The sequence below is a fragment of the Peromyscus leucopus genome, chromosome 10 (genome assembly GCF_004664715.2).
Source record: "Peromyscus leucopus breed LL Stock chromosome 10, UCI_PerLeu_2.1, whole genome shotgun sequence".
Lineage (NCBI taxonomy): Eukaryota > Metazoa > Chordata > Mammalia > Rodentia > Cricetidae > Peromyscus > Peromyscus leucopus.
The window spans coordinates 2,460,451-2,487,131 of NC_051071.1; the positions used below are offsets into that span (position 1 = coordinate 2,460,451).

The 26,681-nt window shown below is 47.0% G+C and overlaps 1 protein-coding gene across 2 annotated transcripts in view; it reads right to left on the reverse strand.

Annotated features, from left to right (window-relative positions):
• The window catches only part of Stk32b (serine/threonine kinase 32B), a 250,839-nt gene that overhangs the window by 29,769 nt on the left and 194,389 nt on the right, over positions 1-26,681 (reverse strand). For both annotated transcript variants that reach the window (XM_028882359.2, XM_037208892.1), the window contains 2 exons: positions 19,992-20,029; positions 8,462-8,551 (listed from right to left, as the gene is read on the reverse strand). In XM_028882359.2, coding sequence (XP_028738192.1) covers positions 8,462-8,551; positions 19,992-20,029 — 128 coding nt within the window. The remainder of the gene's footprint in view (positions 1-8,461; positions 8,552-19,991; positions 20,030-26,681) is intronic.

Consider the following 26,681-nt stretch of genomic DNA (forward strand, 5'->3'; position numbering starts at 1 on the left):
AAATCCACAAAGATACCCCCACAAAAGACTGCTGGCAATGGTCGAGAGACAGCCGGGACTGACCTACTCTGGTGATGGGATGGCCAAATACCCTAATAGCTGTGCCATAAACCCCATCCAAGGACTGAGGAATCTGGATGCAGACATCCACGGCTAGGCCCCGGGTGGAGCTCTGGGAGTCTAATTAGTGAGAAAGAGGAGGGTTTATATGAGCGAGAATTGTTGAAACCAAGGTTGGATAAAGCACAGGGACAAATAACCAAATGAATGGAAACACATGAACTATGAACCAAAGGCTGAGGGGTCCCCAGCTGGATCAGGCCCTCTGAATAGGTGAGACAGTTGATTGGCTTGATCTGTTTGGGAGGCATCTAGGCAGTGGTACCAGGTCCTGGGCTCGTTGCATGAGTTAGCTATTTGAAACCTGGGACTTATGCAGGGACACTTGACTCAATCTGGGAGGAGGGGACTGGACCTGCCTGGACTGAGTCTATCAGGTCGATCCCAGTCCTCGGGGGAGACCTTGATCTGGAGGAGGTGGGAATGGGAGGTGTGCTGGAGGGGAAGGGGAGGGGAGCAGGAAGGGAGAGAACAAGGGAATCTGTGGCTATTATGTAGAACCAAATAGTATTGTAAAATAAATAATAATAATAATAATAATAATAATAATAAATAAAATAAATTAAAGAAACTGGTGCTTAAAAAATAAATTAGCTTGTAACCAGAATGACCAAAAAAAATTAGAAAGTACAAAATATCAATTTTAGAATGAAAGAAGAGATGTCTCTGCAGAACCCACAACCACTGAACAAGTGAAGGGGTGTTCTACATGTGTGGATGCCCAAAAATCTGAAGTTAGACAAAATACATGAATTCTCTGAAAAATATAAGCTACTGTACATTATATAATATTTGCTTCTTTTTAGAAATCAAATTTATAATTGCAAAGTTTTCTTCATAGGAAATAATACTGGGTTCAATCATATATCTTCACTGGATGATTTTATCAAATTCACAACTGAGTAACAAGAATTCCACACACCTTCCTCCCCCGCCCCCCCATCTCCCCCAGAAAGCAGGAGAGAAAGGAAATGATGTCCCACAACTTACACTGCCAGCAATACTCACTATTCAAACCACAAGCATTGTCATAAGAAAACGAAAAGACAGATAAAGACTCCAAATGAGATGCAAATACTATAAACAAGATAATTAGCACATGGATTCCAGCCCTGCCTAAAGAAGCTAACACATCATTACCAAGGAGAGTCCTGGGAATGCCGGACTGTTCAGCCTTGCAAAATCTACCAATGAATTTCAATAGACTGTAGAAGAGGAACCAGATTATCTCAAAAGATCCAGAACATCTCTTTGGCAGAATTAAACATTTATTTATGAATGAAATTAAAAAAACACGGAATAGATGACAATTCTTTATGCTGATAAAGAGGAGTACAAATCTTTGAGTGGACATCATAGTGAGTGGTGGAACAGGAGACAGCATCCAGCTAAGGTCAGGGTCAGGGCAAAGCTTCCCAGCTGACAGGTACTGTGAGCACGCACACATTCATGAAAGCACACTCAGCGGCAATGGGGAAGGAAAGCCCTGTCTGCAAACATGAGTGCATAAGTAGACATCTCAAAGATTTCACCGAAGAAGACCTGCCAAAACCGAGAAGTGAGTAAGATACAAAGTAAACACAAGAATCGATTGTATTTCTTTAATCATTAGTGACTGAGCACTGATTGAAAGTCTAGGTGTTAGGAGGCTGGAGAAATGACTCAGCTGCAGAGAGTACTTGCTGCTGTTTAAAGGACTGAAGCATCTACATCTGGGAGTTCACAGCTGCCTGTAACTCCCATTCCAGAGATCTGATGCCCGCTTCTCTTCAGGCACCTGCACATGCACACACACACACACACACACACACACACACACACACACACACACACACTCTACCCATAATAAAAATAAGTCACATGTAAACCTATTACAGTAGTAGCTTCCTGAAATATACACATGCTCATATAAACAGTTTAAAAGCAGTTACCCTAAGATGGGGGTGACACCCCAACTAGACACCACAGAGACACCCAAGCATGGAGGCTATTGCCATTGCTCTTGGTTACCCTCCAGAATGTAATGGTAAGACTATTGTTGAAGACGTAACATACTTAACTCATGGAGAAATCAAGTGGGTAATGGCCTGAAAGTTTCACTGCTACTGGCTAGCTTTCACAAGGCTGGAAGGTGCCAAGCCTATTACCAAAGGAGAAAAGCAGTCACCAATATTACCCAGTTGTGAACCCTGCAAGCTATGATAATGATTGACCTTGCAAGACACACCTACTGGTGTAAGAGTGGCATGAATTAGTTATGGAGGTTAACAAGTGTGAAGTGCAAACTTAGTCTTTGTCAACATTTAAAACTGCTGCTTTAGAAAAGATTCTTTGGGCCTGGAAACATGGCTCAGCTGTTGAGAACACTTGCTGCTCTTCCAGAGTCCCCAGGTTCTGTTCCCAGCGCCCACATGGTGGCTCACAATCATCTATAGCTCCAGTTCCAGGGGCTATGATTCTGTCCTCTGGCTTCTGTGTCCACCAGGCGTGCACCTGGTACACAGACATACATGAAGGCAACACATCCATTCACATAAAAATGAAGAAAAGAAATATCTCAAATTACACATTTATCAGTGATGATATTTCAAGGGACTGTCCTCCACAAACAGCCCCACCAAAGAGGACAGGGGTGCTGCTTGGTTTTAGATGTATTTTCAGTCTCTAGGGCACTGCCTGGCATGTAGGATACTGTAGCAGGAATCTTAAAAGTTCTTATTAATAAAATCAAACCCGAGGCTAGTTATTGGGGTCAATGCTGGTAGATCAGAGAGACAGAACAAGCCACAGCTACTTCACCTTGCCAGATCCTTAGCTGGTCTTGTCTCCTCAGACTGGAGGCCCCTGAGTCCTCATCCAGAATGGGTCTCAGCTGAATTGCTGCTCAAAAGCCTGAATGCTTAACCAGTCAATTGCTTAACCAGCCAAATGCTTCTAGTTTCTGGTCCTCACACCTTATATACCTTTCTGCTTTCTGCCACCACTCCCTGGATTAAAGGCTCGCTTTCTGGGATTAAAGGCGTGATGAGTCACCATGCCTGGCTGTATCCTTGAACACATGGATTTCTGACTTTGGAATGCTAGGATTAAAGGCGTGTGCTACCACTGCCTATCCTTTATGTTTAATATTGTGGCTGTTCTGTCTCTGACCCCAGATAAGTTTATTGGCATGCACAATATTTGGGGAAATACAATACCACAGGATACCCTAGAGTGTGTGAAGGAATGGATTCACAAAAGGGTCAACAGGGAAGCTCATGGGCCTTGGTGACCTGGGCTGACTGCTGGCTCTGCAGCCTTCTCTGGCACACAGAGTGGCCACCTGCATGCTCCTGAACTAGTAGTTTCTCTTGAGAGAGTTCATGTATTGCTGTAGTGACCTCCCACAATACCCACATTTTTTCACCACAACCTTCTTGGGGACAGGAGTGACAGGAGGCAAGGACAAAGTGTGTGTTAGCCTCATGTCTCCTGGTGTTCTCACTAGTGATGGATTAAGCCGTCTTTAGGGCCTGCTTCTGCCGTTCAACTGTGAGCTCCAAAAGCAGGAAAATGTGAGCTCAGCTCTGGCCTCAAGCACTTAGCATAGGTCCTGGCCATAGTACTTAGCACAGGAAGCCATGCAGGTAATAATGCTGCTAACAGTAATGACAACATCTGGCCGCCTTCCAGGTACAGGGCTGTGTACTTCCTACAGTTCTGCCGTGACATCCCCACCAATATCCATTGCGGTGGTTTGAATGAGAATACCCCCACCATAGGCTCATCTATTTGAATGCATGGTCCCCAGTTGGTAGAACTGTTTGGGAAGGGCTGGGAGGTGTGGCCTTGTTGGAGGGAGGTGTGTCTCTGGGTGGACTTTGAGGTTTCAAAAGCCCACACCATTTGCAGTTAGTTCTCTCCCTGCCTTGTGCTTGTGGTTCAAGATGTGAGCTCTCAGCTGCTGCCTGCCTGCCTGCCTGCCACCATGCTCCCAGCCATGATGGTCATGGATTCCAATCCTCTGCAACTGTGAGTCCCAAATATAATCCTTTATTTTTATAAGTTGCATTGATTATGATGTTTTGTCACAGCAAAAGAAACCTAACTAAGACACCCACTAAGGCACACTGCACCCATTACCTACCACCTTGTTTCCCAGAGCAGGCAGCTAAGATTGGCTGGCAGTTTTCTGATTAGCATTTCCTGAAGCTTATCTCAAGGGGCAATTGATGTGCATTATGTTGGATCCTAGGAGTCACCCCTTACTCACTTTACCCGTGGGGGAGCCAGACTCTCAATGAACCTATCTCCATCACACCTAGCCCCTGATGCTCCTTCCAGGTCACCTGTGGCTTGTCCTCAGGCTTTGATCTGCCTCCTCTCTGACCTATTTCTGTTCTCTTATCTATAATGAAATAGGACCTCCCAGCTCGCAATGCTGGTTTGCTCCTCTTGACATAGGCTGTTCCCTCAGCCTCAGTTCCTTTCCCTGTCTTTATCCAGTAGAACATGCCCTCTGTGTCACCTTCTGCAGGAACCCATCTGACTACCCATGAAGAGGTCAGCTTCACCCCCACCCCCCCCTTCCTGGAGGAGCTGCTGTTTCTCCCTGTGCCTCTGACTGTGATACCCATGTAACGACACTTGCTCCCCCAGGCCTGAGCAGTAAGGACCAGTATTTCATCTGTCACCCTATGTACCCCTCAGAATGTCACACTCCCTTTGCACTCCTAAAAATATGCTGAGGGAGTGTCCCCTTCCCATTCTTTCTCATTTTAATGATTTGGGGAACCCTAGGTGGCAGCTGGGGCATTTCTGACCATATTCTGATACATCTTACAGAGGCTTCTTCAAATCAATGGAGAACCCCATCTTCTCTTGTGGTGAATTAAAATTCAGTTCTGGGCAAACGTCTCCTCTAGAGAAATCTTTGTGTATAGCCTTCTGGGGACCTTACTCATCAGTCTGCTCTGGAAGCCATGCTTGGAGCATTCTGGGAACTTGTTATCAGACCTTGGAAGCAAACAGTTCAAACAAGTGGAAACAACAAACCTTCCCCTGGCATTGGGAGTTCAGAGCTTTGGGAACTGTGCGGGCTGGGCTTTAAGAAGAGCCGTCTGCCACAACCTGGAAATCTACGGCTGCTGCTGTGCCCCGCATAGCCCCTGAAAACACAGCCATTCGGAGGTCACCCTCCGAAGCCCACTGGACTTCTCTTCAGTGCCTTTGCTCGTTAATTCAGGCCCAAGGCTTCCCTAATTAGGACACCAGGAGCCCCAAATCTTACATACAGCTGTGACAATAAATGGACTCCTGTCTGAGTAAGAACAGCTTTTGGGTAGGACTCAGGGTTCAAAAGCAGCTTGGTGGAGAGACAGGAGCATGGGTTCCAAATCCAAAAGGCTTCAAATCTCAGCTCCCTCTCTAAGTACTGTGTGACCTCAGGTAGGCTAATGGACCTCTCTGGACCTGGGACTCCTTGTATGTAAAATGAGAGAAGGCTGTAGAAACAGCCAGTGGATACTCTGAGGATGAAGTGTAATAATGATGCACACACAGTAGGACCACAATCACAGCGGCTGAAGGTGGGACTGAAGGGGGGTGGTCAGCAGGTTCCCCACAGTTCTCCCTCCCTGAGGAGAAGAGTCAGGACACAGCTGCCTCACTTAAGGGGGGCTGGAACAGGAGGGGAAGCAGAGTCTTGAGGAAGCCTTCTGCTTTTGCCAGTATTCATTGACAATCCTTAAGTTTACTACTATTAATTATAATTACTGTTATTAATTAAGTTAATTATTATTAATGACTCAATTGTTGGATTCCGGGGAGAAAATTGCATAGATTTTTATTCTACAGCCCAGGATAGCTTTGAACAAGTGATTTTCCTGCTTCTGCCTTCTGACTACGGACATTCCAGGTGCGAGCTGCCAGGCTTGGCCTAGATTCCGAATGGCTACACATGTGTACACTAAACCTGACGGCAAATCGTGTCATCAGAAACCCTGGGCATCTTTACGTCACAGCCAAGTTGTCTCCATATTCCCCCAGGTCACATGGTGGGAACAACACACCAATCGTGCTAAGAACAAACACCATGTGGTGATTTCTGTAGAGAAAGAATCAGAGAGAAGCCTCAGAGCAGGGAGCGAGGGACGGGGATGGGCAGTGTGCATGCCCCGATGCCCAATGCCTGCCTGAGAACAGCGGAGGAGGCGGCTGCAGTCTGCCTCAGTGTGGCAGAGGCAAAGGAGGTGGGCGCTCCCTTCTAGGAAAATGCCCTAAGGAAAGCCATTCATGACTTCTCTCCCTTTGATAAGACACCCGACAGAGGCTGCCTAGAGAGGCAGGGCTTGGTTTGGTGCAGTCATCTTGAGGAAGGCATGGCCCATGCTGGCGGCAAGAGCTGCTGCATGGACAGCAGGAGAGTGCGGCAGCTTGCTGGCATCTCTGTGGATCAGAAATCGGAAGCCGGCTGGGCTGTGACTGCCAGTGTCTGCTCCTGAGGTGACCCACTCCTCCAGCGAGGCCCCGACTTTCCAGAGTCTCAAAGCCTTTTGAAACAGGGCTACTAGCGAGGGCCAAGTGTTTTCACACAGGAGCCTGTGGGAGGACAGTTCACAGCAAAAGGGAGAAAACACAACGCAGCGGGACAGAGAGCTGCGGGCAGAGGGGGGGACTCGATTCCAGTAGAGATAGGGTGGAGGTCAGCACCCGGCACTCACAACAAGCACCATGTCTTAGCTCTGCCTGCCTGTCCTCCCCCACTTCTATTCTTCTCATTCTCTTTCTCTTTGTTCTGGGGCTCAAACCCAGAACCTCAAGCAAACCAGACCAGGGCTCTGGCACTGAGTGTTCCAGCCCCTGCACAGGTCCCAGCATGCCTCATACAGAAAGGCAAGGTGAGCCTGTGAACCGAGAGGAGCTCTCCTGAGTCACGCCATGCTTAAGAGAGCATGCTTTACTTAAAAGAGAGTAACAGAAAAGGATAAGGTCATTCTTAAAAAAATATTATAAATGAAAGCAGAATGAGCAGATGGAGGCTCTTATCATAAAGGCGCACAGGAAGACCAGCCAAGGAAAACCAGAACGTACAGCCGAGAGACTCTGTGGCAGGCTGGGCCACCTCAGTGACATTCCAGAGTAAGTCAGGACTCCTAGAATCCATCCCAGGCAGCCCCATTCAGAGGGTTGGTCACGTGACTTGTTTTGCTGAATGGAAGCTCTGGAAAATGAGATGCAAGCCCTGACATTCAGCATGGTGGAGATCCCTGTGCCATCTTGAAATACTGCCACCAGGTGGAGAAGCTCACCAAGCTCCTTGATACCTTGATGTGTGGAGGCCACACAGGGAGGGCCGCCATCTTTCTCCTCTGCATGAATGTCCCGAGTGAGTGTGGGAAGCCAAGATTGGCAGAGGAGTCACCCAGGCTACCAACAGAGCTTCTGGGAGCAGTGTACCACTACTGTTGTAACGGGGGAAGTTCTGAGGTGGTTTATATGGCAGTGGCTGAGGGCTAATGCCGGCATTCAGAATTAACAACTGCTGACGTCATTAGGAGGGTCAAACAAATCACAAATGGCAATAAAAAAAAATACCCCAGAAGCTAGGGGAAAGTAGAAAGAGGCATCTCAGAAATAAAGCCCACCCCAGAAGGCACACAAAGCAAACTGTAGCAGGACCTTAAGGCAGTTAGAAACAACACTCCTAGAGACAGGCAGGACTGGATGGCCAGATGGCTCAGCAGGGGAATGACCCTTGTTGCCAAACCTGAGAACTCAAGTTCAATCCACAGAACTTGCAAGGTGGAAGGAACGAGCTGCTGGAGAGTTGTTCTCGGACCTCCCCACACAGGCTATGGCACGCAGGCATGTACATGCATGCGCACACATGCCAAAAATGTATTTATTTTTTAAAGAAAGGCATGAAGGCACAGAAAGAAAGTGACAAAAACTGAAGATCAGAGGAGAAGACCCAACAGGTGTCACAAGATGCTGCAAGACAAACAACTGGAAATCAGGCAAGGACAGACAAACATGTGCCTAGGAATACAGATCCAGAATGGCCAACACCAAGGCCAAATGACACTCTGGCAATGCTATTGGATTCTGTTGAGAAAGGATGGCAAAGTTTTGTTCCTGCCTGTTGCAGAGGCTTTTTTGTTAGAAAACCAGGGAAGGAGGGGTTGCTGGAAATGTGTGGAAATTTCCACACAAGTATGGAAATGCCCCCTTGCTGCAGAGGGCAGGAATCCCACTGAGGCAAGTGGAGCCCTGAGTAGGATGCAGGAGGTGACTGAGTGGCCACTGAGGAGGCAGAAGGGGGACCCCCCCCCAAGCCCACGTGCAAGTGTGGGATGCTCACCCATGTAGGGCTTGGTGCCGGCCATGGAGGAAGCCTTCTCCGCTCCTTTTACGACCGTGGCGATGTTGAAGTCTGTGATGTGCACATGCCCTGCAGAGAGAAAAGGAAGTTATCCAGTGCTGTGGATGTCTGTGCTCTCCCTGTGTGACCGGAGGCTGTAGTCTGAGGTCTACATGGTAGGTGCAGGAAGCAGACTCCAGGCTGTGTGTCCATCCTTAAGCAGTCTCCGCTTCTCACAGCGTCTGTTCTGCATGTGGGTTTTAGAGTGAGGGTTCATCACTGTGCACCTGATGCTTGTGTGGCGGGGCTGGGTGACACATGGATGGACATAAAGTTAAGACATGGGGTTGGGGATTTAGCTCAGTGGTAGAGCGCTTGCCTAGCAAGCGCAAGGCCCTGGGTTCGGTCCTCAGGTCCAGGGAGAAAAAAGAAAAGAAAAAAAAAAGTTAAGACACACTGATCTGGAGGTGGAAGGTCAGTCTGGGTGTCACTCAGGACATCTGGGAGGGACTGTGGTGGGGAGGGCATGGCTGTGGTCTCTGGGCTTTTAGCATTGAACTTGATGGACCAGAGGTGGAAAGGGACAGCCTTTGGCCCAAGGTAATGTTATGGCAGCTGATAGGATTTGAAAAGACAAGGGACCCTATGACATAAATGTTTAAAAAATGAGAGAAGAAAGATGAAGAGAAAAGGGGAGGAAACAGGGATGTGGGATCCAGGTAAAGAGAAGGGGGAAGAAGGGGAAAGGCAGAGAATCCTATGGGGTCGGCTCTTGTTCCCATTTGGCATGGGAAGAAACTAGCTCCAAGGGACTGATGGGAAATCTGAGCATAAGTACATTTCTCCGTCACCACAGCGTGTGAAATGGCTCTTTTGCTGTTTGGAATGAGGCCCTCGCACACAGATAAGGGCACAAGCTGAGCTGGCTTGGTAGGCACATGAAGGTCAGCTGCTGGAGCAGGTGCAAGGGGGCCCAGGGGACTGTGTATGTGAGAGGCATGGCCAATGTGGTCAGCCACAGTGGACAGAAAAAGCAACGGTGGCCTCAGGCACCAACACGGTACTCACAGCACACAGCAGAGCTGTGGGTTCGTTATCATGAGCACTCCAGCTCCCTGGTGAGAAACAGTACTTAGTGGGTTCTCAAGGATGAGGCTGACTTCACCAGGTAGGTCCTAGCTGGGATGACCCATGTTTGTTCTTCAGTGTCTTTGTGTCCCCAAGCCAAGATCAGGCACCACTGCCCTCATCCCTAACACCGACAGGCAGGCAAGTTCACCTTCCTGAGTGCTCTGTAGTGTCTGTGTGAGGGGGGCATCAGCCTTTATTGTGCCCCCCCCACCTGAATAGCTCCACGCCTGCCTGGCATACCTGCAGTCACAGGGAGGGTTCTGGAGCCTTTGAGTGCAGCTTTTATTCAGCTGTCTTCCATTTTGCCTGTTCTTTAAAAACTTTAGTATTTATGTCCTGACAGTCAATCCAGCTCATTAGAATAATGAGTCAAAGAATGCAGGATGTTTGTGAGTTCCCATTGTGTGCATACGGTGTGTGTGTGTGTGTGTGTGTGTGTGTGTGTGTGTGTGTGTGTGTGCATGTGTAGGTGTGTGTGTTGTATATGTTTGTGCACAAGTATGTGTGGGGTTGCACACTCACGTGCATGCATGTGGATCTTGAAGCCAGAGCTCAACATTGGGGGTCTTCCTGCATTTTTTCACCTTATTCATAAAGACAGAGTCTCCTAACATTGGCCAGCAGGCTCCCATCCCCCTCCTTTCTCTGCCTCCCCAGCACAGAGATGACAGGTGTACCCTGGGACAACCAGCATTTCACACAGTTCTGGAGATCCACGTTCACCTTTCTGCCTGAGCCATCTCCACAGCCCCTTGATTTCCCTTTCCATGCTCCCCTGTTTCTCCATGGTCCAAATGTCACACTGCACTGGCTAGCTTCTCTTCTATTTCACCCTTTGCTTATGTAAACACAGGGACTTTGGTGTGTTCTATGAAGTTATTGCCACAGGTCAGTGTGGTAGTATTGTGTTCCCCAAAATATTGTGTACCCTAATAAACTTATCTGGGGTCAGAGAACAGAACAGACACTAGGTAGACATAGAGGCCAGCAAATGGTGGCACATACACCTTTAATCCTATCACTTGGGAGGCAGAGATTCATCTGGATCTCTGTGAGTTCAAGGCCACATTGGAAACAGCCAGGCATGGTGACTCATGCCTTTAATCCCAGGAAGTGAGGGCAGAAACAGAAAGGTATATAAGGCGTGAAGACCAGGAACTAGCCTGGTTAAGCTTTCAGGCTTTCAAAAAGCAGTTCAGCTGAGATCCATTTGGATAAGGACTTAGAGGCTTCCAGTCTGAGGAAACAGAATCAGCTGAAGAACTGGCAAGGTGAGGTTAACTGTGGCTTATTCTGCTTCTCTGATCTTCCAGCATTCACCCCAATACCTTGCTCCAGGTTTGTTTTTATTAATAAGACCTTCTAAGATTCCTGCTACAGGTCACCCTGAAAGTGACTTTTAGACTTATCCATGTTTCACAGGCATTTTCCAAGTTAGAACATACAGGTCTTCTTAGGGAGTCCACAATCCCTTATCCTCTGTGTTAGTCTGACCAGTGTTGCTGTGACCACCTATCTGAGGCTGGGTACCTTACAAACCCACAGCTTTGGAGGTTAAAAACCCAAGACTGGGCAGAAACTTCTCTGTGTCCTCTAGGAGAAAGGCAAGTGGCTATGGCTGAAGCCAATCATTCAACACTCCACGCCCATCTGTGGGAATAATTGAGCATAACATACACTTGGGAATAACAGAAATTTGGAAAAGGGTTTTCTGGAAGGCTCGGGAATGAAGTACTTCCTTTTCCAGAGTCACCATTGACGACATTCTTTGTCTTTTGCCTGTGTTGTCTAGAGAGCCAATTCTCTAAGACTGCTGAAGCTGTCAGCCCGTGCCAGCAGGATGATAAAGCTGAACACCTGGAAGGTTGAACGTTGGGAAAAGCAGACAAAAGGGCCGAAAGTAGATCCAACTCCTTCACACCACTGTACTTCAGCCCTGTGAGCTAAACAAGACACCACCAAACCAAACCAAATCAAACCAAACCAAACCAAACCAAACCAAACCAAACCAAACCAAACCAAACCAAACCAAACCAAACCAAACCACCTTTCAGTGCTTTGGGACTGTCACTGGTCCGAGCTGCTGACCAAGTGGATGCAGTCACTGATTCTGGCTTGGACAGGTCATTTTGCTTTCCATGAGGCCCAGATTCCTTATCTGGGGGCTGAGATACCATTTAGCTTTGGTTGGGGGTGGTGCATTGGTTACTTCTCTTCTCCTGTGATAAAATACCACGAGCCAGCAACTTGAGGAACAGTGTGCTTGGCTTAGAGTTCTAGAGAGCTAGAGTTCATAGCATGGCTGCAGGGGAAGGAAGATGGCTGATCACATCCCACTGTACACAGCACCAGCAACAGGGGCCAGGTGTGCAAGTCTGTGAGTTTACAGGGGGGTATTTCTCCTTCAAATACAGTGTGATGGCGGAGACTGATGGTCAGCCTAACAGGCTCTAGACTCATTCAGGAGACAAGATCCCGGGCACATCTGTGAGGGGTTCTCTAGGTTAGGTTAACTGAGGTGGGAGGACCCGCCCTAAATGTGGGCAACACTGCCCCATGGACAGGGGTCCTGGAAGAAAAGGAAAGGACCAAGTGAGTGGAGGAGTGGCATTCATCTCTCCCTGTTTGCTGACTGTGGGTGCCATGTGACCAGCCGCCTCTCACCTTGACCTCCCTGCCATGATGGACTGTATACCTCAAACTGTGAGCCCAAAATGAATCCATCTTTTCTCACGTTGCTTTTGCTGGGTATTTTGTGATAGCAACAAGAAGAGTCAGTAACACGGGTGGTTAGAAAATTAAATGGAATGTGTGGCACAGCCTGAAGGAGAAGGCAGCGCAGGCTGCCTCTGAAGGAAGGGGTGCTGTTGGCAGGAGGAACCACGAGGGACCAGCAAGGAGGCCAGAGGGTGAAAGGGAGTGTTAAAATTGTCAGGGTCAATATGGATTCGCCTCTGCCAAACCCAGATAAAGCAGAGTTGAGCACATCCTCACGCATATTGGCTTGATAAACAAGAGCCTTGGTAAGAATTCTGCCAAAACAAGGTTGCTGTTGTTTCAGTCCCTCCTACAAGGACATCTTTCTAGCAAAGGCCAGGAGTAACCACAACCTCAGATGCAGCCTTCTTAAGACACAACTTTGTGCCAGGGAAACTTCCAGAAGGGCATCCCCTAGCCACAGCCAGCGCACAGCTCCCTGCCCGGAAGACGCCTCTGGGAGCAACTTGGGTCTACCCCTCCTCCCAACTTGTAGATGCTTCCTCTTGCCCCGTCTCCCTAGCTGTATCTACAGCCTGCCCTAACATCTGTGTTGTGTTTGGAATCACAACCATTAGCTCATTTTCTTTCAAGTTTTTGTTTATGTTAATGAGAGGGGAAAAGCCTCAGGACAAGGCAGGCCAGGGGCATGCAGGTATTGGACCCTTGGGGCTGTAGGGACAGTGGCTCTTAATCTTTCTGAGAAGGTTTGGACCTAATCTGACTGGATTTTGAAGGTCACCTTGGGTCCCTGCCATGAGTGGATTATGTGGACAAGAACAAAAACAAGCAAAGTGGGAAACAGTGTAAAAAAAAAAATGCAATCTCTTTTCAGTGTAAGCTACACACGGCTCCACAACTGCTGAGCAGACCTCAGAGCACATGCTCATCCCCAAGTCTCCCGGGAGGAGGGTATTAATATCCCTTATGGTTTAATTTAAAATGTTTGTTATTATCATCACTGTGTATGCATGATGTATGCGTGGGCATTCATGCCACAATGCACTTGTAGAGGTCAGAGGGCAACTATGTGGAGTTGGTTCCTTTTTTTCACCTTTACATGGGTTCCCGGGATCAAACCCTGGTCATCCGGCTTGCTTGCAAGCACCTTTACTGATGAGACATCTCGGGGTCCCACAGCATAGCAGATGCATGTGTAAGTGGAACAGAGCTCCTCACTGTGCTATCCTCCCACCACCTCAGAGCCCAGGCAGCTGGACCTGATTTACTTCTTTCTGGAATGTGGTTGGAGGACTTGGGGGCAGCCTAGAGGGAGGCCTGGTAGCTTGTGCACAGTGGGCAACGCACAGTGGACTTTCACTGCTGCTGTCCCAGGGTGCTAATTGAGGAGTTGTGACTTCCTGTTGTGCATCGATGGTTTAGATGTGAAAATTAGTGTTGAGCAAGCGTTCCTAGGAGGCACTGTATGGCACAGTGTACAGATGAACTGAGCATCAGGCAACTCCTTTCCATAACTGAAAACACCTAGAACTTAAAGGAGACCAGGGCATTGTGGGAGACCCATTAGCATGGCTCTAATGAGGGTGTTATCAGTCAATGATCAATCCTCCCAGCCTTATTTGCACATCCTATGCTCTGACATACTTTGTTCCCTTCTCTGAAAGTACAGAGAGCCATCTCACTTCCTAGCTTTTGACACCATGTGGAAGGTGTTGCCCCTCCTCTGTCTGGAGGACTTCCTGCTGCTCCCTCCTCTTCCTGGAGGACTTCCTGCTGCTCCCTCCTCTGCTTGGAGGACTTCCTGCTGCTCCCTCCTCTTCCTGGAGGACTTCCTTTCCTTCTTCAAAAGCTGACCCATGAGTTCTGTTATTGATAGACTTGAGTCCAGAGGAGAACTCACTAATCCAGGGGGTGCTTCCTCTGTGACTTGGTCCATTTCCCCTACTGTAACAGAACACCAGGAACTGGGTGGCTTAGGTAACATGTGTACTCCTTGTATTTCTGGAAGCCTGAGGTCAGGTGCCAGCATGGTTGGGTTTAGGGTAAGGGCTCCCCATATGGTTTAGATGCACGTGCCCTGGTGTCTTAGTTATTTTTCTTGTTGCTGTGACCAAATGCATGGCAAGAAGGAAGGTTTGGCTTTGGCTCACAGTTTTGGAAGGACATGGTCCATCACGGCAGGGAAACCATGCTGGAAGGAGCAGGAGAGTGGGGCTGGTCACAGTGCATCCACAGTCAGAAGCATGGATGGAACAGGAAGTGGCCTGGGGCCAGGTGTAAAACCCCAAAGCCCGCCCCAGTGACACACTTCCTCTCATAATTCTCCACCTCCTGAAGGTTCCACAATCTTCCCAAAGGGCACTACCACCTAGGAACCAAGAGCTCAGACACACAAGCCAGCTGAGGACATTCTGTGTCCAAACCACAGCACCTCCAAAATTATGGGTTGAAAGGCGATCCCTTGTGTATTTGAGGTAGGACCTTTAGGGGTGATTAGGACACAAGGTAGCCCTGTGAATGGACTGAGTGCCATTATAAAAGGGTCATTCATTACACTAGTCACCTCCTTCTCCCTCCCTCCTTCTGCTGATGGAGGGTACAGCAACAAGGCTCCTTCTTGGGAGCAGCCCTCACTAGACACTGCCTCTGCTGGTCTTCAATCTTGAGCTCCCAGCCTCCGGAGCTGTGGTAACCTTCTATTATTTGTAAGCTACTCAGTCTAAGGGATTACGCTATAGTACAGGAGCAGGCTAACACACAGTCCCTTTCTTGATTTAAAGCTAGTTCCCTGCTTGCTTTGGGTGGACGCAGAGAGAACTCTAGTTCCTTCAGCCCCTTGTATGGACACCAGCCCCATTGTAGGGTGTTATCTTTGTCAGTGTTCCGTTGCCGGGAAGAGACACCATGACCATGGAGACTCTCATAAGAGAAAGCATTCAACTGGGGACTTGCTGACAGTCTCAGAGACTTAGTCCATTGTCGTCATGGCCGGGGACACGGTAGCAGGGGGGCAGGTGTGATCTTGGAGAAGTAGCTAAGCGCTACCTCCTGACCCACAGACAGAGAGAGATGAACCGGGCCTGGCATGGGCTTCTGAAACCCCAGAGCCCACCTCCAGTGACACTCTTCCTCCAACAAGGCCACGCCTCCTAATCTTTGTCATAGTGCCACTCCCTGGTGACTAAGCATTCAAATATACGAGCCTATGAGGGCCATTTTCACTCAAACCACCACAGGTGTTATCTCCATGACGTCATCCAAACCCAATCACCTTTGAAAGTCCTCACCTTAAATATAACGACCAGCACTCTATTCACTCCAGTAGAGCCTGGACTAAGACCCTCTTATGGACACCCATGTTCTCCTCCATTGTCATCCCAACTTCCTTCACCTCATTCTTTTTTTTTTTTTTTTTTTTTGAGTCCAGAAGTCCTGCCTTGTTCATTTCCATTCCCAGGGCCTGGCTTGGAAAAGAAACGACTTGCTGAGAGGTAACTGAGTAACTTAGCGCCAGGCCCAGCAAGCGCATCCGGTCACCTGTCTTTGTTGCGCTTGTAGAGACAGCCCAGCACTCCCAGAGGTTGACAGTGGTCTCATCCATGGGTTTGTAACATGGATCCTTCTAGGCCTACCTCTGGAACCCATGGTGGTAAGCACTGAACTCCAGGGAACCCCTGGGAGAGGCGCAGAGACACAGAGAGGAGGAACAGGCTGGGTGTTAGAATGGAAGGAACGGCACCCGTGGCCACCCCCTTCCACACTCATCCAGTTGCAATTTGGGGCCTGCTACTCCTGAGTATCTTCCTCACCCCAGCTGCCTCTCAGGATCCACACCATGCCCAGGACAGAGCTCAGTGGTGCTGTTTAGATGAAGCAACTGGGAGCCCGGAGAGATAAGAACCAGAGGCAGCGGCAGCTTTGCCCATGGCTCTGGCTGCCCCTGCTCCTCTATGCTCACTGCTAAAAATAGCTGTGCTTTTGGGCTCTCTGCATGGGCTGTAGGGCGGGAGGGTGGCTGTTGATCTGTCACACAGATCTGCTATCTTGGGCGCTGCACATAGCTCATGTGTTCTAGCCACTTGTCTGTATGGAGATCACAACGATTTACCGCAGGAAAGAAAGAAAGCCAATCAAAATCCACGCAGAAGCTTATCAAAGCTTTCGTTCAGCTCCTGAATGAAAGAAGATTGTTTTTGAAGCATGCCTTTGCCTGATAGTGCCTTCTATTCTGTGGAATTTGGCTTCTTCCCATCACACAGTTGTGAAGAAGTAATGCAGGGCTTTTAAGAGAACCCATCTGCGGCAGGCTGCCTCTGTACATGGGGCATGTGTCGAACCCAAGCTATTTATAGAAATGGTGTCCACTGAGATAGTGAGCTGGGCATGCCTGGGCATTGTCCTTGCTTCTGAAACAGCCATGAGAGGGCCATGGGGAATGAGCCCTCCCTGAGCTAGAGAAGCAGAGCTGAGTCACCCAGGGAGTCGGCACCCAAGGCCACTGTGGGTCAGTTGACCATCAGAGAGCTTTAGTCCTAGAAGCAACCAGCCATTTTTATTAGAGTGGCCTCCAACCCAGCGGGACTTTGTTAGTAGCAAGGCTATCCCAGCCTAGCCTGCAGCACTTCGATTCCCAAACCTGTGAGCCAGCTGACTGCTCCTTGGTTATGCTTCTAAAATGATGTGGTAGATACCCAGCTTGACTGTGCAATCGAACACGGGCACACCTCTTCCTCTTTGCTCCATACCTGCCAGGTCCACACTGCTAAGAGCTCTTAGTCACTAAGCAAGGTTCCCATCGCCTTTTCTTGCCAAATGCATGTTTTCCTTTAGCTCTGTTCTCCAACCTTCATGGTTGTTCTACATGGCTGCTGATTCAAACTCCAAATCTCAGCTCTATCCTAAGACTGAAGCCTACTCTATGAGACCAGGAGGGAGCAGGGAAGCTTGCCTGGGAGCTTTGGATTTTGTGGAATGAGCAGATCTGAGCATCATCAATAAAATATTCATGTGGATATCTACTGATTTTTTAAATCTCATTGAAATGCAGCTCTCATCTCCAAGGTGGCACCTAATGAGACGAATAGCAACACAGGGTTCCCTGCTCCATAAATTGCTTCCTAATGTGGTTTTCAAAAGGGGTGGGTGGGTGCTGTCCAAATGTGCCATGTGATGACCCACTTAGGAATATGAAGGTTACGTTCTGCCCCTGGTTACGTTCATACTCAACCAAAAGCTTTAGAAGATGTAATAGTCATAAAAACTCATGAGATAAATAATCAAAGATACCGAGAATTAAATTCCTGCTCCAATGTCTAGCAAAGGTGTGGAGTTGAGAGGAACATCATTGCCTGTTTCCAAGGCTTCAGGACCCAGGTACTTCCATTTGCTATGAGGTCACAGGAAACCCTTAGTCACCTGTAGAGACATGAACCTTTGGGTGTGTGTGTGTGTGTGTGTGTGTGTGTGTGTGTGTGTGTGTATGTGTGTGTTCATACATGTGCAGGTGAACATATATGCACAGGTGTGCATGCATGTGCATATGCATGAGTGTAGAGGCCAGAAGAAACCCTCAGGGCTTGCTGTTCATCAGGGCTTTCTGTTTAGACACCATCCGCCTTGTGTTTTTGATACACAGACACGGGTACCTAGTTACCTACTAGACTAGGCTGGCTGGCTAGGAAGCCCCAGGGGTCCACATGTCTCCAGCTCACTGTGCAAGTGTGATGGCAAGTGTGCACCACCTCTCCTCAAATTTTTACCTGGGTACTGAGCACAGAACTCCTGTTTTTGCCTGGCAAGAGCTTTATCTCTGGAGCCATCTTCCCAGTCCCTTGGGTGGTTTTTATATGCAGATGCAGGCTTGAAAACTAAATCCAGAGCTTTGGGTAGACGTAGTAAAGTTGTCCATCAAAGCCTCCTCCTAATCCCTCTTGGCTTCTTCTAGATCCACACAGTATCCTGGGAACCTTGCACATTATACCTCTCCTTTGACTGGAGAGATCTTGGCTTGTCACTGGCCTGAGTTAATTGTGGGAACCAAGAGTCCCTAGGAAATTTCCCCTGAATCCTGGGAGTTAAATGGAGCCCTCAGCCCAAGCACCTGCAGCCTCTAAGAATGATGGCGCTAGTGACTGAAGGCAGACCTGCTGGCACACAAGGCTCCCGTCCCCATTGCTTGTCTGATGTGATGAGCTGAATGGTGTCCCCAAAGTTCATATGCTAAACCACAGACCCCTGGAGTTGAAGACCAAGTGGATTTGGAGATTTGACATTTCATGAGGTAAAAATGAGGCCAGTGAGGTGGGTCTAATGTAATCTGCCTGGTGTCACCCTGAGACCAGGACACAGTAATCCACAGTGATTAGTGAGGGCTCAGGGAGAAGATGGTGTCTGTATCCGATGACCATCTCAGAAGTCTAAGAGTAAAGCTTCCAGACCCCTGTGCATAGTTACAGCAGCCCCATGCAGTCGGCATGTCAGGCTCTGATGGACAGGCTCCCTTGTTGCTCATGTTGGGGGTCCCATGGGGCTAATCTGCTCCCGCTGGTCCATTTCCCATGCAGTAGCTCTGGCATCTCTCTGAGCCCACTTGGAATTTATTCTTCAATGGCTCTCATGTTCTTCAGAATGAAGAACCCCAAATCATTGAATGGAGGAATGAGGCCCTGAGAGACTTGATCCCCTTCAGGTAGGACTGGGAGATAAAGCTCTCCCCCCCGCCCCCCGCCCCGCCACTGTTCCCTGGAGTGCTTCCTATTGCATCCGCATCCACTGCCATCCTCATCCACCTTCCCTGTAGTGACTCCCCTTGGCCCTCCTACTCATGCCCCCTGGCTTTCAGGAGCTTATCCGATCCACACAACACTGTGAGGCCCACAGGGCTGGAACCACAGCTTGCCTGCCTAGGTCCTTCTGTGCAGCAGCTTTCGGGAAGACTGTGCATGGCATCACATGCATGGATCACATGCATGGATCACACCAGATCTATGGAACAATCAATGGCCCTGGGCTTCCCTGCTGGCATGCTAAAGCAGTTCTCACGAATGAAAGGGCTAAGCGCTCCAATGAATTGGTTGGTGGTCCTGCCTGGATTCTGCCTCATGACAGCTGTCCACAGTTTGAACATAGAGGTCCTCTCCATCAGCGTGGTATCAGTGGTCGCTGCTCAGCACCAACTATGTGGGCCTCTCTGTCCTGAAGGCTCCGCCTCCCTGGGAGCCCTGCAGAGGTGCTGGGACTGCTTTTCAGCTTCATTTCTCCTGCTTCTATGACCTGACCTTGGGTGTGCCTGAATAGAGAAAGGGGGCACAGAAGGAGGAGTACTGCTCCCAGCACCTCACATGTCTGCCCTCAGACCTTCTGCACCCCTACACAGGACTAGGGCATTACTACACTCACACGCTCTCTGGGCCTCAATGTGCCCTGGTGTCCTCAAACCAGGATACAAACAGCAATGATTTCAGAGGTGATGCCTGAAAATAGTTCAGCTCAACTTAGCAGGACAGGACATTGCCCAGAAACTGACACATGTCACTGTCAGGACTGGGACAGAGTAAGTGTTTTCTCCAGCACCTATCATCCACTCCCCCACCACCCCTCATTCGACTTCCATGACCCGGGCTGCATTGGGGCCCTGGGGAAGGGGGACCATGCTTCCCAAGGGGGACCAAGGAAGACTCACCATGCTCGTCCAGCAGGATGTTGTCCGGCTTGATGTCTCTGCAAGAGAAACACAGGCAGAGGTATGAGCCTTGAGCCAGCTGGGGGCCACCCCAGGCTCAGGCTTACAGGACAGAGGGGACTCGAGGGTGCTGTCTCTCTCCCATTACCTCCCCTCAGAGGGCTGAAGTAAGTCTTGGATCGAGATCCCCAAGGAGTCAGAACTTCTTTCTGGACTCCTGAGCAGATTGTTTGACTATTTTGTTTCGGGACATTCTTAATGTTGGGCCTTTCCACGCTGGCTATAATGTTCCGAAGAAACTGTCACCCTGTGTGTTGAAATCATTATGTTTCCTGTCATAACAGAGATGGGAGATGAAGTGTGAGCTGTGTGTCAGCAGGCAGAGGCACTTCTCCGCCCTGCTGGCCTCCAGTCTCCGTGCCGGACACCCCACTGTGTCCCTCTGTGAGCACAAGGAGAGACTCAGGATAAAGCACTGTAGAAACAACCAAAGGGGCTGGGGAGATGGCTAGTCGTGAGGTGCCTTTCCATGCCTCGCATAAAGGCCAGGTTCACTGCACGTGTCTGTCTGTAACCCTTGCACTAGTTGGTGGTGGACACAGGCAGATCTTGGAGCTCACTGCCCAGTCGAACTGAATCTATGAGCTCCAGGTGTAGGGAGAGATCCTGCATTAAAAAAAAGTAGAGTGATCAAGGAAGACACTTGACACCAACTTCTGGCCTACACACACACACACACACACACACACACACACCACACCACACCAAGTTTAATATCTTTAATATCTGACACTTTAGTGCTTCCAAAGGACTGAATAATTCACCATCTGGCCCTCATGGAGCAGGTCTGCTGAACGTCTCAGGAAACTGAACCACATAGGTTTCTAGAAAGTTCTATTTGGTATCTGATGTCACCATCATGTCTAGCAAAGAGCCTCTTCAAACCAAGAAGCACTTTGTAAAGACAGGGCTTTGCTCTCTGATCCGCTCATCTGGGAACCCAGCATGGTACCAGTCACTCATGTGCACACATGAAATTTGAGTGGCATGGGGAAGGAAGGGTGGGCAAGCTTCAGTTCCCCAACTTGCTGCAGCAGTACAGCCATAGATTTCAGAGACATATACCCTACGTATTTAGAGTTAATGTCACAGCTGTGGTGAGGTGACTAATGACAGCTTGCTCGGAAATAAAGAGTAACTGCCCCGCCAAGTTGATCAAATATTAACTCTACCTGGAGAGATGTGCAGGGTTATTGCTGATGCCAGGCAATCTCTTCCAGGGGAGGAGAGAAATGCACAGGGTCTATATTTCAGTTCTGATTCTAATTATGACTTTTCAAGCCTGCAAATTTTGATGAGCGTTAGGTAAACAGGCTCTGCCACCAGGGTCACAAGACATCCATGGGACCAAAGAGACTGTGTGGGGAGATGACAAGGGAGCCCTCAGGGAGAGAAGAACTTGATAACAAAGAAAATTAAAACAAGAGACAGAGGTTCCAGTGTCAGTGTGTGAAAATTAGATCAGCAAATGCTAGCTTCCTGCCCAGGGGGCTCCCAGCAAGACCTCTCAAGGGGGAAATAAATGTGTCAGGAATGTGATAGAAGCATCAATGAAAGTATCAGAATACTATCTCTTCAATGTGTACTCACAAACACTGCAGTTGGGCAACCTGTACACTCTCAAGCCTTTTAAAAGTTTGGGCAGGGGGGGAAAGGGGCTGCCAAGGTCATGCCCCAAGCTGGGGACTAATTGGAAGTTGATGGCTGCTGAGGATGTGAGAGTCATCTTTCCTTGTGGGAAGTGGTCACTGGTATGTTACCCATGCTTCAGTGGATGGCCTCACATTCATGCTCATATGGGCAGCACTAATTGGATTCCATGTGTTATTAAAAAAAAAAAAAAAAAAGATCCCAGTCCACAACTCTGGCCGGAGCTCCCTGCTCCACCAGAGGCCATGCTGGTCACCTGAAATCCAGATAGGCTACCTGCCCATGGACCTTCCCCACCCTCTCAGTGCCCATGCAGCCCACTCCCAACCACACTGCCCTTCCTTGTCACCATATGCCAGCTTACAACTCCAGCAGAAGTACCCTGCTCAACCAGTGGCCATGTTGGCTGCCAGCACTCCAGGTAGGCTGCCTGCCCATGAACCACCCCTACTCTTTCAGTGTCCTTCCCCTCCTTGTCATGGTATCTCATCCCCCAGCTCCTGTGAAGATCCTCTGCTCAACCAAAGGCCACATCAGCCACCAGAACTCCCAGTAGGCAGCCCACCCAGAGACGTTCTCCACTGTCTCAATACCTGCCCAGCTCCCCTCAACTGCCTCTCTTCTCCTCGCCACTTGTTCCAGCCCCCTTCTTAGGTAGAAGCACCCTGCTTGACCACAGGCCATGTAATCTGTCAGAACTCTGCTCACTCTGGTGGTTCCCTCTCTACCTATTCCCAATCCTCCCACCCCTCCTCATCATTGTGTTCCAAATCTCAACTCAGGCCGAGAACCCCTGCTTAACCAGAAACCACCCCAGCAATCAGAAATCCAGCCTCCGACATGGGTGGTATCCTTCTGCTCAACCAAAGGTCACTCTGGCCAGAAGACCAGGGAGGAAGCAGAAACCAAGAAACAAAACATCTATTCAACAAAGACAAACTCAGAAATCAGTTCCTATATCTATAATCACCTTGAACCCAGATGCCTAGATGCCAGCATAAAAACAACCAACAGAATTCTGCCAAACAAAGAAACTGAATAGGCTGTGAGTAACATACATTTTGCAGAATTCTGTTACCCACTACTGAGATTGTTCATCCCCTGATGTGTTTGTATTGATTTGTTTCTGGTGGTAGCTTATCTTATGCTGTGTGTAGAAAACAGGTATTTTATGACCGATTGTTATGTAGTGCATGCTGTGTGTGGAATTCAGAGGAAAACCCAGATTTAGTGATTAACAATGCCAAAACAAATGCAAGTAACTAGCCATTGTTCAAACGACAGTGGTGCTATTTCTCCTTCGTGGTCTTTTAGACTTCTGTTGCCCCCAAATTCCATTTTATTGGGAACCCATTTTTCCACCTGGTCTTTCTTGACAGGGTTTTTTCTACTTTAAACAGTTTTTAAATAAAATTCTGTATTTCAAGAGAGAAAAAAAACAAAAAAAAAACAACAACCAACAGCCAAGGCAATATGTCACCACCAAGGCCCAGCTATCCTGCCACAGCAAGTCCTGAATTTTCCAACACAGCTGAAGCACAAGAAAAAGACCTCAAAACCAGCTTTATGAAGAGGATAGGGGCCCTGAAAGAGGACAAAGAAAGGCAAGAAAAAGAAACCATTGAAGGAAATGGATAAAACAGTACAAGACGTGAAAATGGAAATAGAAGCAACAAAGAAAACACAAACTGAGGGAACTCTGGAAAGGAAGAATATAGGTACATGACCAGGAACTACAGACACTAGTATCACCAACAGAATACAAGAGATGGAAGAGAGAATCTAAGGTGTTGAAGATACAATAGAAGAAATAGATGCACCAGTCAAAGAAAATGTTAGAGCTAAAAAAATTCCTGACATAAAACATCCAGAAAACCTAAGACAGTATGAAAAGATCAGACCCAAGAATAATAAGAATAGAAGAAGGAGTAGAATCCCAAATCAAAGGCCCAGAAAATATTTTCAACAAAATCATAGAAGAAAAGTTTCCTAACCTACAGAAGGACATGCCTATAAAGATACAAGAAGCTTAGAATACTGTATAGGTTGGACTAGAACAGAAAGTTTTTTCCACATAACAATCAAAACTCCAAACATACAGAACAAGGGAAAAGGACAATTAACATATAGAGGCAGACCTATTAGAATTACACCTGACTTCTCAGTGGAGACTATAAAAGCCAGAAGGGCCTGGACAGATGTTCTTCAGATTCTAAGAGACGACAGATGCCAACCAAGACCACTATACCCAGCAAAACTTTCAATCACCATGGATGGAGGAAACAAGATATTCCACAATAAAGTCAAATTTAAACAATATCTATAAACAAATCTAACCCTGCAAAAGGTACTAGAAGGAAAACTCCAACCTATGGAGGTTAACTACACTAATGAAAACATAGGAAATAAATAATTTTACACTAGCAAAACCAAAAGAAGGGAAGCGAACACACCACACACACACACACACACACACACACACCATCACCACCACCACCACCACCACCACCAACAACAACAACAACAACAACAACAAAATAACAGAAATTAGCAATCATTGGTCATTGATATCTCTCAATACCAATGGATTCAATTCCCCAATAAAAAGACACAGACAAACAGAAAGACACAAAGATTCTAACCTTCTGCTGCATACAAGAAACACACCTCAATATCAAAGCTAGATGTTACCTTAGAGTAAAGGGTTGGAAAAGATTTTCCAAGGAAATGGACCAAGAAGAAGCTGGTGTAGCCATTTTAATATCTAACAAAATTTAATTCAAACCAAAATTAATCAAAAGAGATAGGGAAGGGCACTTTGTACTCATCAAAGAAAAAAATCCACCAGATAATGTTTCAATTCTTAACATCTATTCCCCCCCCCCAAACAAGGTTACCCATGTTTGTAAAAGAAATATTACTAAAGCTTAAACCACTCATCAACCCTCATACATTGATAGTTGGAGACTTCAATAATCAACTCTCACCAATGGACAGGTCATCCAGACAAAAACTAAACAGAGAAATACAAGAGCGAACAGACATTATAAGCCAAAAGGACCTAACAGATAGCTACAGAACATTTCACCCAAACACAAAAGAACGTATCCTCTCAGCACCTCACAGAACTTTCTCCAAAACTGACCACATACTCGGTCACAAAGAAGAAAATTGAAATAACCCCTGCATTCTATCACAGCACCATAGATAAAAGCTAGATTTCAACAACAGAAACAACAGAAAGCCTACAAACTCATGGAAACAGAACAACTTTCTTCTGAATGACTACTGAGTCAAGATAGAAATACAGAAAGAAATTAAATATTTCCTAGAATTCAATGAAAATGTACAACACCCCCAAACTTATGGGACACAATGAATGTAGTGCTAAGAGAAAAATTCATAGTGCGAAGTGACTATCTAAAAATATTGGAGAGATCTCATACTAGTAACTTAACAGAACATCTGAAAACTCTGGAACAAAAGGAAGTAAACACACCCACAAAGAGGGGATGGCTGGAAATAGTCAAACCGAGGGCTGAAATCAATAAAATAAAAACAAAAGAACAATACAAAGAATCAATTAAACATAGAGTTGGTTTTTTGAGAAAATCAACAAAAGAGACAAACCTTTATCCAAACCAAATAAAGATGGAGAGAGAATATCCAAATTAATAAAATCAGAAACAAAAGGGGGACATAACAATGGACACTGAGGAAATACAAAGAATCAGCAGGTCATAATTTAAAAATCTGTACTCCACAAAACTGGAAAATCAAAAGACATGGGAAATTTTTTCACTAGATAACCACTTACCAGACTTAAATCATGACCAGATAAACAACTTAAATAGACCAATAGAAATAGAAGAAATTAAAAATCTCCCAACCAAAACAACAACAACAACAACAAAAAGCCCAGGGCCAGATGGTTTTACCACAGAATTCTACCAGCCTTTCAATGCTCCTCAAATGATTCCACAAAATAGAAACAGAAGGAATGCTGCCAAATTCATCTTATAAGGTCACAGTCACCCTGGTACCCAAAAGAATACAAAAATTTAACAAAGAAAGAGAATTACAGACCAATGTCCCTATGAACATTGTTGCAAATATACTCAACAAAATACTCGCAAACCAAGTCCAAGAGCATAACAAGATCATCCACCACGATCAAGCAGGCTTCAACATAGAGATGCAGGGATGGTTCAGCATATGAAAATCAAAGTAATCCAGATATAAACAAACTGAAAGAAAAAAACCTACATGATTATCTCACTAGATGCCTAAGAAGCCTTTGATAAAACCCAATACCCCTTCACAATAAGTCTTGGAGAGATCAGGGATGCAAGGGACATACCTAAATATAATAAAAGAAATTTACAGCAAGCTATTATCTAACATCAAATTAAATGGAGAGAATTTCAAAGCACTTCCACTAAAATCAGGAACAAGACAAGACTCTCTTCATATATATTCAATACAGTACTTGAAGTTTTACCTAGAGCAATAAAACAATTGAAGGAGATCAAGGGGATACAAATTGGAAAGAAAGAAGTTGAAGTATAGTTATACGTAGATGAAATGATAGTATACATAAGTGACCCCAAAAGTTCTGCCAGGGAACTCCTACAGATGAAAAAAATACCTTCAGCAAAATGGCTGGATATAAGATTAACTTGAAAAAAAAAAAAAACAGTAGACCTCCTATATACAAATGACAAACAGATTGCATAAGAAACCGGGAAAACAACACCATTCACAACAGCCACAAAAAATATAAAATATCTTGGGGTAACCCTAACCAAGCAAATGAAAGACTTGTATAACAAAAAATTCAAATTGTTGAAGAAATTGAAAAAGATACCAGAAGATGAAAAGATTTTCCATGCTCATGGATCAGTAGGATTAACTTAGTAAAAATGGCCATCATAACAAAGCAATCTACAGATTCAACACAATCCCCATCAAATTCCAACA